General features: G+C 44.4%; 1 protein-coding gene across 2 annotated transcripts; it reads right to left on the reverse strand.

Moving 5' to 3' along the window:
• Nucleotides 1-1,758: 1,758 nt before the first annotated feature.
• On the reverse strand, nt 1,759-7,002 carry LOC119655300 (kelch-like protein 10). 2 transcript variants are annotated; one of them, XM_038061125.1, is made up of 6 exons: nt 6,050-7,002; nt 5,877-5,998; nt 5,612-5,820; nt 5,411-5,559; nt 2,124-2,482; nt 1,759-2,062 (listed from the first exon to the last, which is right to left on the reverse strand). In XM_038061125.1, the coding sequence occupies exons 1-6, from the start codon at nt 6,863-6,865 to the stop codon at nt 1,825-1,827; spliced, it is 1,893 nt and encodes a 630-aa protein (XP_037917053.1). In that variant the 5' UTR covers nt 6,866-7,002; the 3' UTR covers nt 1,759-1,824. The 2 variants fall into 2 exon arrangements, with proteins under 2 accessions (XP_037917053.1, XP_037917054.1); XM_038061126.1 differs by having other exon boundaries at nt 1,918-2,058.
• Between the last annotated feature and the right edge of the window lie 5,541 nt (nt 7,003-12,543).

The raw sequence follows: 12,543 nt of genomic DNA on the forward strand, positions 1-12,543 counted from the left end.
TTGAAAAGTTTCCACTCCCTTCTTATTCTAGCTTTCTTTCTCTTCTCTCGTTAGTTTCCAGTTCTCCTTTCTTCTCTTCTCTTTTTGCGATGTCAGGCAGAATATTATCGCCTTCTGCCGTGGGGTAGGACAATTGGAAATGAGTTTTCAAAAACAGATGTACCCTGTCGTCCTCATTTTCGGTAAATACCCCATCTTCTTTCTTCAGACAGATAGAAGATATTGCCTTCTCTTAGTTAATGTCGCTGCTTCCCCAGACCTCATGGTGGGTGATAGCATCGAAGCCGAGAAGAAGTGGTAACGCCTTTCTCTCGCAGAACTTCGTGAATCTAACGACGATTCCGGTGGGATAGGGATGTCGTCTCCTGGAAAGTATCTTGATGCCACGATGGCCTCTCGAGTTCTTTCCGAGGCTTTCAGTGAGACTGAGACAGCCACAAGCTCTCCAGTTAGAGACTCTGAATGACATACGTATCTTAAATTTCTTTTGAAAATGATGCAACCTCTTGATTTTTCACAAGAGGAATCCCAAATTCCCTGCATACTTCCTCATTGCAGACGGCGAATCTGCTATCCTTGGAACTTGCCCTTGCAATTACTACAGATGCAGTTTGTGCAAGGTGGAGGTTTGTCTGGGCTATGCTATTTTAGTGGTGGCTATCGACTCCGTTAGTTCTTAGAGCTCGTCTCCAATGTCAGAGTATTGTTCTCCTCCTCCGACATGAGAGTTCCTTGAATTTCGTCATTCAACTTTAGCCCTAGATGGTCTAGGTCAAGGTCGTTTAGCTTCTCTTCTTCTGTGGTCAGCTAAAGGCAATGACCGCCGCCCTGCGGAAATGAAAGCAAAGATACTGCGTTGGATTGTTATAATGATTTACGAACCAAGGATATTCGCGATCGATATTGGGCAGCACTTATTGCGAGATAGGATACTCCGATGGTCATATAATTCACAATAACGAAAACTCACTAGCTAAGATTGCTCAGAACATTAAAACCGATGTGAAATGACCAAAATAGCAGTGGTTTGAAACGCACTACGCCTATATCAGAGAAATGTGGCGCACCCAAACTAGACGAGTTGACCCGCCACCGAACAAGGCAAAGGCTAAAGAAAAAGAAGTCACTCCTTGGCTATTTCCCATATTACTTTTCCTCGATGACGGTAGGATCCGCAATAATCATCGGAGGGGTTTGCAGCAATTACTGAACACAGGCGAAAGAGAAGGTGACGTCAAAGAGTGGGAGCTCATTTATTGTATATTCAAGCGTCTATTGATATACCTGCTTACCAGACTACTATAGTGGAAGACCAATGATGAATTGTGATGTTATGACACGGTATTCTTTACCGACTGAGTATCCTCGAATACGCGCATTATAGCCGAGGCTGATGGAGCAATGTATGAATGCAGGGAAGACTCTAGGCGGCACGCTCAAAGTCACCGTCTACTGAGTCCCCGATCATGGGAACATAAAGTGGAGTGGACAGGTTGACAGAGTAGTCAGACGTGGCTACGTTCTCAACTGTCTCTTAGTAGTAGTGTCTACTCGAATTACTTGACAATCGCTGACTTCAGATGGACGACATACCCTACAATTCGCATTGTCGAAGTTACGGAGAGGGAAGGAAAAAAGCTCAGGCCCTTTCTTTGTGATTCTCCACTTCTAGTAAAAGCTAGGCTGCTGACCATTACTGGAAAACCTATTTTTTAAATATTTATTATGGAATTGGTCCAGAAACACCGAATATAATATTTACTTGAAAAAGATCTTTTTATTGTTAAGAAAAGTCATTAAAAGAAAAACAAATAAAACAATTATTCAAAAAAACGGTTCCGGCGCTCCGTGCTCCCACATAATGTTATCGATATCAGGTAACTCGTCGTTCAACTGTAAAATCTCATCGTTCCTTATAGCAAAGTTGTTCATTATTTTCAAAGTGCAGGGAGCATCATGTATCTCTCGAGAATGATATGAATATCCTTTTATGTTAGGCAGTCCTTTCAATACGCATGCACTCTGCGCCGAACGGTTAACATTCATTTGTGTTACTGACTGCCTGGAAATAGTCACTTAGAAATGCACTCGAATGACTGCGAAATTTCTCCAAAATATCCTACCAAGTATTTCGTTTCGGTTCATATGATTCCACGAAGCTAATGGTGTTCGTTCCATTGAAGCCTCCGATTACATAAATTGTATTTTCGATAACCACGGAAGCGAAGTTGCTACGTGGGCAAATCATGTCAGCGACAAAATTCCAAGTGGGATCTTTCAAGCTATACTTTTCGACCGATCGGAGTCGATGATGGCCACTGAAACCTCCAATAGCATAGAGTGCATCATTGCAAGCTACAAGACCGACACCGGACCTTGGGCTTAGCATCAGAGATATTAGAGTCCAGCTGTTCGTAGTCGGGTTATACATTTCGCAACTGTTCAGTACTTCGTTTCCATTGAAACCGCCAACAACGTATATCTTCAAATGTACAGAGTTAAAATTAATGGAAATACAGGTATATGGAGCGTTATTTGAAAGAAGTTTTAAATAAGAAATAATGGTTTTCATAAGCGTCACTTGCACATGTTGGTCCGATTATGGTTTTATGGGCAAGCCTTTGTTTTCGGACGGGGGGCGTGGGAGTAACCTTATCGAACAGGTGAGGGGGGAGTTTAGGAGCAAGCGAATTTGGCGGGGGTGAATCGAAACAACAGCCCGAGGGCCATCCCTCTTGCGCTAGGAAAGGTGGTAATAGAACCTCAAACCAAGGTGGAACATCATATTTGCGCACTTCCGGTTTCAATTAAAACCCTTGCCCCGGTGGCTGTACTTTCAAAGGTGGATATTTTTACTGGATTACTCGTGGGACCAAGACAAGGACGAAATTCGAAAACATAAATGTATAAAGATAGAAGAAGAGTTGTTGATGCCAGCCAAGAGACAGTAGCTGTCGAGGGCAGTGCAGCTGCTGCCATTGTCGCCGAGGACAGTACTGTCGACGAGCGGGAAGAAATGAGAATGACGTTGAGCAGAATTAAGAGGGGTTGAGATTACAATAACCTCTGCTGCCCGGCAAAGGAAACAGGGCCGCGGTGAATCCCTTTCTTTGATTCTGCCCAGGTAGCCCGTGGGTGCTCGCCTCTGCCTGACGAACATCCGCATGCAAAATCCCGGATGACTGGGTGGAGATCGAGGGAAAGGAACTCCGGGTGAACTAACAACCTTTCCTACTCCGCGTAAATGGAGAGTGCTTTGAAGGACCGAAAACAGCAGACTACAATATGCGCTTTATAGTTGGGAACGCATAGACGCAAACAACGAGTTAGACCCACTCAACGCTGCCGACGAGCTTTCAGAGGAAATGAAGATCGACGGTCTGACGGAGAGCGATGATCATCAGCATACCTGTTGGTATTCATTCGAGAAGAGAACATCGACATCGCATTGGAAGCTTGAAAATTGAGGAAAAACTCACCAGTTTCTCTAATAACCGGTGGGTAACAGGGGCAGTACACCAATAATCTATTTCCCCAGCTCGGAGAACTGCTACGGCTGGGGGCAGGTTGTTGATATCAGCTTATTAACCGACAACGGCATTTTTAGCATGGAGAACTGGAGTGTCTGACCAGAGATTCTTCCCAGCCAATATTCGAATACTTTCCAGTTTAAATCTCTTACTCTTCCATTCCATATTCGCTACTCGCGCTACTGGAATCAAAGGTCGGTGGTTTGGAAAAGGCATTCGATACCGTCTTCAAACTCTCGTGCCTTGCAAAACACAGCAAAAAGACATTGCCACTGTGGTGAAAATCTGTCCAACTTCAGGAAGCTGACCAGGAAGGTATTCAACATTTAGTGCAGGCATGAATACTAGCAGCCATACAAGGGCTGTCTAAAAATTAAATATTGCCAAGACATTGAAAGCAACACCGAGTTTGTAAGAGATGGATGCACTTTGGCCAAGGGGCATAGCATCTTAAAAACTCGGAAAACTCTTAGAGGAAATCTTCTAATGAGATCCTGGAGCTACTAGTTCATGTGCACTTTCCCGCCAGCGAGGAGGACTGTGAGTCAGAACTTTGCTTGAAGATAATTGAATTGGCAATTACCGAGGATAAAATTAGTTAGGTTTAGGAGTTTAGTTGGAGTCAAGTTTAAATTGTGAGGATAATTTCAATATGAGTTAACATACGATTGCGTTAGGATTTTGTATCACTATTATTCAAATTTAAATCAAGCTACAAGAGAAGAGATGTCGCAGAATATTCAACGTGCCCAAAGTTCGAATCCCGCTCAGTGCAAATCCATTGAATCTTTGAGAAACATACGTTATATTGCCGTTCAGGTCAAAATGTCAGAATTTGCCATATATTTTGTTATCACCGACTGCCGAAACGTGAAGTAACTTGAAGGATTGTCCATTCATGCATTAATTTCTCACCTTCCTGTTAAAAACTGATTGATTACTTGAAAAGTAACAAGTAACAACAAAACCGCATGTGGAGGTACTACTGGGGCTCTGCAGTTCTGCCCGGCAGATGCCCTCAATGTACTCCTACATCTCCTCCCCTAGAACTATTAGACCATGAGCCATGGATGTTACACAGTAAAGACCTACCGCCGTAGTAACATCTTAGACGAAGTACCTCGGGAACTATCGATATTCCCAACAGACTAGCCTAGACGCAAGCAGAAAAATTTTACTGTATACTTTCAAACTACGGCAGAGTGGAAAACTGGTGATGTATTGGGAGGTTATGACACAGCATTCGTCGGATCAAAGACGTTGCGAGAGTACTCTAGAAAACGCTAAGTGAGCCAAGTCGTACGGCCTTTCGGGATTCGTCAGTGTATTCCAAGCGGACTTACTAGAGATACTGGAAGCCTGTCAATGGCTGGGGCATGATCTGAGCCCCAATCATAACAGTCATTTTGATCGACAACTAAGCACTCATTAAGGCTTGTACTCTGCGATGACATCGTCTAGACTGGTGGAGCGACAAACTCAAAGTCACCCTCATCTCGATGGTCCTTGTAGTAGGAATATAGAGGGGAATGGGCAGGTCGATGGAATTCCAGTATTGACAATTCCGCGGCGGGTGAAGGATGAAATCTACTCGCCGTTGACTCCAAATGAAGACTCACCATCTGTGCTAAGGCAAGGAGGATCTGCGCGGAAGATCGCTAACAGAACGCGATTGCGAGAGCTTCTGGGCAGTTAGTGTAAAAACGTTACGAGCTGTCTCTGAAGGTGTGGGCCGGCAGGGTGCTGCTCCCCTCCTCGATCCTACAGCAGTCACAGTTTTAGGAGCTTATGGAATCCAAGTGGTGTAGCATTGCGCTAATTGCTTGAAATGGCCACCGATACCTACCTATCAACCACACGTGCAAAAGTGCAATATATACCTGATTTCCCATTGCAGCTGCGCCAGCATCTGATCTTAAGCGTCTCATAGGTGCAACCATTTCCCATTGATTGCGTTCTGGATCATAACGTTCAACGGTGTCTAAACGCGTATGGCCATTGTATCCACCAAGAGCATAAATTTTTTTGTCTGGAATAATCTTGGGTTCACTAAAGGTATTTCATCTTCAGCAATCACTCACCGAGGACGACCACACTAACATAGCAACGAGGTTGATACATGCAGGCTTTCTCTTCCCACTGATACGTAACAGGATCATAACATCGCATTGAATTGAAGTGTGTGGATCCATCGAATCCTCCTAAAACATATACTTTCTGATCAATTGTGCAAACTCCATGGTACGCTCGTCTAGAATCCGTGAAGCGTAGCTGAAGCCAAACATCTGCTCTACTCAAAAAGAGATTCTGAATGAAAGAGATTAAAGTGTTTAATAGTTATTTTACTTAGTGTCATAGATTTCAATGATATCCGTCGGGGATCCATTTGTCCATCCTCCAACCACCATAATGACTTGGTACGGAACCCTTGGCCGTGAGGACAATGGCAAGATGACTCGCTGACACTCCTGAAAAATCAGATGCATTTACAATTTACATAAAATTAAACATAATTTTACAGGATTATCCTTGATCGGACTCCAGGACATGAATCGCTCCTTAAACGTCCTGTACCCCATCAGACCGAACTGTACGCAAGTGAGAAGCTTCGGTAAATGTTCAGAGCGTTCTCTCATATCGTGTTCAACCCATCTGCGAATCACTTCAAAAACAGTCTCCTCTGACTTTACGTTCAAATGTTCGTCATTTAAAATCGCAAAAAGCTCCTCCACCGGGATTTTATCTAGTTCCTCACTCTCCCTTGCAACGTCACAAAATGAAGTGAGAATAAAATCTAGAGCGCATCTCTCTAGCTCCGTGCAGAAATAATGTTTGGCGTACAGATATATTCCAATACAATTGTCAGGATTCAGTTCAGATAGTAAAAACTGGCAACATAACCGAACCAAGCCTACAACGTCGTAACGGTCAGAGGCGGCCAGCAAGTCCTCCACATTATTCCACGTAATCTCACACTTCCCAGTGTAGACATAATCCAGAATTGAATTTATTATCGATCGCGTCACATCTACATTAATAACTGCATCGTTCACCTCACCAGATGCACTGTTATAAGTAAAAGATGCTTTAAAATACGAACTCGAAGCCGATAAAATGGCGCGATGAACTTTTATACGGTCGCCATTTTTCAGTCGAATGACGCCGTCGCACAATTCCTGCTGTTCGCGTAATTCACGCCAAACTGCAGGAAATTCAATATGATCGCAGCAAATGCACCAGCTATTATGATTGCATGAGCACGAGTGCTTGATAGGACGCGAAAATTTCTCGCAATGAAATCCGGTTTGGATATTCGTTAAATGCTTGTCGGCCATTGCATTCGGGATGATAGTAGAAAATCAGTTTGGAAACTCATGAAAATTATTGTTTTTAGTAAAAAGAATTGGCTTAATTAATTTTTTGGCGGTAATTCAGATTTGTTTATGTCGGTTGCTAGCTGCATGAGCGATGACGCGTTCGCTTTTAGAAATTGAAATAACTGAAGTTTGAGTGGGGGTGAAAGTCTAGTTTATAGGGTGTCTACGACTCTCGATAGAGGTCTCTGGATATATTCGTATTTTTGACAGTATTGTGCAAAATTTATTTTCCAATTTTCTAATTCTGTTGCTATTCTGAAATGCAACATAGTGAACATCTTATTCGTATAATTGTCCTACAATTATTGGTCTACTCTTTCTTTAGGACTTCCATAATAATTTTTTTTTATATATATATACCCTCGTAAGATTGCCATAACGCTTTCTGGTAATGTACGAGACTCTTGCTTACACTTCTCCTTGAGGGATTATCTGAAAGACCGCTCCCTGTTCTATGAGACGCTAGAGGGCCAGAGGAGGATGGAAATCACGTCGGGAGTAGCGCAGGGATCCATCCTAGGGCCGGACCTCTGGAACGCTTCCTACGATAGTCTGCTGAGACTCGATATGCCCGAAGAGTCGCGCCTGGTCGGTTATGCAGACGACGTTGCGGCACTTGTTGCCGGACGCACTGTTGAACAGGCGCAAAGCAGACTTGGCATATTGATGCGACGGGTAAGCGGATGGATGACGGCTCACGGTTTCAACCTTGCGCTGGAAAAAACCGAAGTAGTCATCCTGACCAGAAGCAGAATCCCGAACTTGCGTCCCATATCGATCGGAGAGTTGACTATAGAGTCAAAACCAGCGATTAAATACCTTGGTTTAATGCTCGACTCGAAGATGAGCTTCTTCGAGCAAATCAAAGCAGCCGCGGACAGGGCTGCAGCAGGAGTCGCGGCCTTGAGTCGGCTAATGGCGAATGTCGGCGGCCCTATATCAACTAGGAGACGTCTCCTCATAAGAGCAACGCAGTCCGTCCTTCTCTATGGTGCGGAGGTATGGGCTGATGCCCTTGACAAGGAGGTGCATCGTAAACGCCTCGCTCAAGTGCAGAGGCGGGGAGCTTTGCGAGTGGCGTCTGCTTATCGCACCGTCTCCGAAGCGACTGTGATGGTGATTGCGGGAGTGATCCCCGTTGCCCTCCTTGCCAAGGAGCGCAAAGCTATCTATCGCCATAAGGGCGAAAACTTAAGAGAAGTGGTTGCCCTTGAAGAACGTCAACGCACCCTTAGCGAGTGGCAACTTTCTTGGCAAAATGAGCCAAGGGGCAGGTGGACTGCGCGGCTCATCGACAAATTACACCCATGGTTAAACACAAAGCACGGTGGGATTGATTACTTCCTTACCCAACTTCTAAGTGGACATGGAGGTTTTCAGTCTTACCTGCACAGGGTTGGGAAGGCTCGATCTCCTGATTGTGTGTTCTGCAATAGAGTGGCGGATGACGCTGAACACACCTTTTTCTCTTGCGAGAGGTGGGACGGCCTCTGCCAGCAGCTTTATGCAGACACAGGGGAGCTCTCTCCAGACAACATTGTCAGAGAGATGCTGAAGAGCGTTGGCAGCTGGAATCGTATTGCGCATTATGTTCGGGCTCTTCTTACTCCGAAGAAGATTGAACTCGACCGGCAGAGGGATCGGACGGTAAGGGGTTCCCTGAACTAACAACTCCCTTCCTCCCCTCCCCTCCCGTTGGTGAAAGGAATTCCCTGACTTGAAGGCTTCCAAAGCCGGGAGAGCGGGAGGGCTAGCCCGAAGTAATGTGTCAAACGGTTCCAGGCTAGTTCTCTGATGACAGGGAGGTGTTTAGTTGGTAGTCCGCCAGCGTGCTGTGGCGGGAGTCCAACACTCTGTGTTCTAGGGCGACCCATTTGCCGGCCATCCCGGCATGGTGGGTGTCAGTGAATAGGATAAACCAGAATGGAGTAATCGCATTTCTTTAATGCATATCCTATCCATTGATATTTCCGTTTTCCGCATGGCTATTAAGCTCTTCATTAGTTACTGCCATAGGTGAGAATACCCCGATGAAACGATGCAGATACGAATTGATGAAAACTTTGGAATTTTTTAGTAACAGTGGCGGTGACATTCATATAGTAGTACAGAGAGAACATTGGCGCGGAACAGCCTCAACTTGACGTTAGTGTTGAGATTTTGGACAAAACAAAGGCGAATATAGCGCCGTCCTATGTCTTTTCTAAACCAGTGATTATGATGTGATGTATAATCGAATATCACAATTTCAATGGAGATATGGCCATCCAAAAGTTTTGCAAAAGATTCCTCCGTTTTTCCCCAGTTTCTAGACCTCCCTCCTTAATCACGAATTTCGCTCCTTTTCTGGAAATTTTCAATATTAATGGAAATATGCCCATTTAAAGTTTTGAAAAATATTTCTCTTTTGGTTTTCGGGTGGTCTGCGGTCTTTTACGGGGTCCTTGAGGGCCGAATAAGTGGTTTTGACCCCGTAGCTGGCAGTATACCGGAATCCTAGGTAGTAACCTTGAAAAAGTTTTTCGGTGAAGAGCGAATCGTGAATAATCCATACAGGTCGGCACACACCGTCAATATGGTTCTTCTAGTGGCATGTAACAGGATAGTGTGCATTGAACCGGTATTAGTAGAGTGCCCCGAGTGAACACTGATTTGTCCATTAGTTTCAGGTTCAGTTAAGCATAGACAAGGTCTCAGGGAACTAGTGTAAGAAGATTTTCCTCTTATCAAGAAATGTGCGGAAGTTATGAAAAACATGCAACCAGCAACCTTCTTCCAGAAAAACTTCAGCAAATGTATTAAATACCGGGTGACGGTGAACTTGAAGGACTTCTGGAACGCATTTTCTCTTTGAGGCGAACTTGAACAGCAAGGGAAGCAGAAATATCTCTAGTTTTCGTTGAATTAGACCCGAAGACAACTAAGAAGAGTACCTTCTGCAAGGTAGTCAAAGAGCTACTGAGGGAAAAGTTTTTGGTTTTCAGTATAAAGTCTCTGTGCTCTCTGGAAATCTGATATCTTGACTGTCTTACAGTTGCTAGTTCTTGCCTCCTTTGTGGCGCCACATAGTGTCCAGTTGGAAATGAAAAATTTTTAGAACGCTGCTAACATGATCTGCATCATTTAAACTAACATGAACGGGAGAGTTCAACTGTTCAACTGGTACCGTAGTTCGTTACGGAAATAAAAGCTGTTTAGTGGTAATCAGCGAACAGTACCGGAAGGATCAGAGGATTCAACTTCGTAGCATCTCGACTTACCGGATATTGCTGCATTGCATTCGGGACGATATCCGGTCTTGCTGAAGGTCGAGGGTATGGCTTTCTCTGGACTCAGTATTTAGGGACAACCGGGAGATCTACAGAGGAAGGAGGTTGCGCCTGATAATTTTCCCAGACTCTCTACAGCCGGGAGCAATCTATTATAGATTATTCGTTTCGGCATTTTCCCCACAGCGTGCAATTCTATAGGTCAATTGTCACTGAAAGATCCTATCCACCAAGCATGCTTCAAACAACTTTACAAGTATCGTTGTTCTTGATTTCACAGTTAGCTTAAGGTCTTATCTGGTGCACCGTCGAGGCCCGCTGCTTTGTTGTCTTTCAGCCTACTACAAATCTCTAGCTCTTGCTTCTTTGTGTAGCTTCAGGTTTCTTGGGGTTTTCTTGTTGACATGCTGCTTCACCTCCTGTTCAATCTTACCCATGTCTATCTGAACCGCTGACTCGTAAAACTCCATCTGAAAATCAGATAGTTCACTATTTCACCAGTAATTGGGTCTTCTACTCAGGGAAGTATAAAGTTTCGGCATTGATGAATCGCATGCCGTCGCGATGCACTCTATTATATGGAAGAATCCCTACAAGGGTGTGCTTGGTTTGGTGTCCTGCTCCAACCACACATCTATGAATGTTTGCTCGTCAATTATTTTCGCATATCAACCTGAAGTTCTCCTCATCCTTCGACGAACAGGTCTCCAACCGTTCGGGTTGTTCTTCAGGTCAAACACAATTGCCCGGTGATCACTATGGGTATAGTGTTCATTGAGGTTCCAGGACATATCACCAGCAAGTGAACGACTAAAAAAACAGTTCCAAAACCTAATCATACCCACCTTTCCGGTAAATATTAGCTTGACTATTGTTTGATTAGATGTCTCTTATATTCGTCAGTCCGGATAGCTAAGTGGTTAGAGCACAAGACTGTCGTATGGAAGGTCGCGGTTCAAATCTCACCGGTAGCAGTGGAATTTGTATCGTGATTTAACATCGGACAACAGTCGGCTCAGCTGTGAATGAGTACCTAAGTCAAATCAGAGCAATAACCTCGGGCGTGCGCAATGCTGACCACATTGCCTCCTACAGGGTACTGTAATCCTGTAGTGTACCGTTACGGTCTTGAATGAAATGCCCTACCCACTTCAAGGTCCTGAACCAATTGGATTGTTGCGCCAACGATTATTATTATAATCGTCCGTAGATTTTCCCATTCTATGGCCCATGCAGTGATTTCACCGGCGAAGACTATTGATCCGCAATATGCCCGCTGACCATGGCCTCCTTTTCCTTGTTACATTTCTGGGCAATGTAACCCGTTTCTCCACATCATCTGCATCAGTCAAACCGATCAACCACACTTGTGCATGTGCTCACCAGATGTCTATATAAGAGATACTTGAAATAGCTCCTCAAAGAGATTTGGTCACTAAGGCGACAGACTACCCATCTCATACGGACCGCGCTGCCCCTGCTGGCAGTTGGATTGTCGCCATTTGTGTTGCTTCATACACCTCTCTGAGGCTTACAATGGATACTTTTTGCAAGTCCTCCTCTTGCAGCTTGAATTGCTCTGCTAAGGCAGTGTAGATTTATACCTTAGAAGTGACTTCATCTAGGTCCTTGCACTGTATAAAAATTTGATGCTCTTCAGTATGCACGGTAGCACTTACCTCAAGTAAATTTTTGACTTGCCTTCGTTTTGCTCGTACCTTTTTAGCTCCATCATGAAATTTCCCTTTTTTCCTCCGGATCCTGCTTACATGTCCCCCAACTCGTTGCGATCAAGGTGAGCTTCCACCATTATTACGTCTGCGTAGGGTATACTGCCCGTGCTTGAAATGTCTGTCGCCTCGAGACGAATCCGCATTCTCTCCATCTTCTTTTTAGGTTTTTTTTGGCCCGACCCCAGTCCAACCCTCATGTACCTTTTAGTGGGACATCGATGGTATTTTAAACACTATTTTCCCGCTTATCGAGTTTTTAGGCCTGCTCCTAAAAGTGGGCTACACGCTGTTTGGTTTTTCGGGAACTTGCCGGTTTCCTGAATGTTAGTCTTCCTTTTATCGAACCCTTTTTTTCTCCGCCTAGCCACGAGTATATGGTTGGATATGACCTTCGTTGACTGCGGTACCTTCGAAGGAGTAATTTTAGTGTTCTCCTTCGATTCTTTCGCATCTTCCTACGATTCGTTGTATAGAACCCTGATGGCTTTCACCGAATGCTTGATTGCAACAATTATCGCTCCAAGTAAAATAAAGGATGACTTTTCCAGCAAGACCAACATTCCTCTTTTCGCACATTTTGAGACGTTAACAGGCCTCCTTTGGCCCAGGTCTTTTACCACCTTTAATATTGAAG

Source organism: Hermetia illucens, chromosome 4, assembly GCF_905115235.1.
Source record: "Hermetia illucens chromosome 4, iHerIll2.2.curated.20191125, whole genome shotgun sequence".
NCBI classification, from domain to species: Eukaryota; Metazoa; Arthropoda; class Insecta; order Diptera; family Stratiomyidae; genus Hermetia; species Hermetia illucens.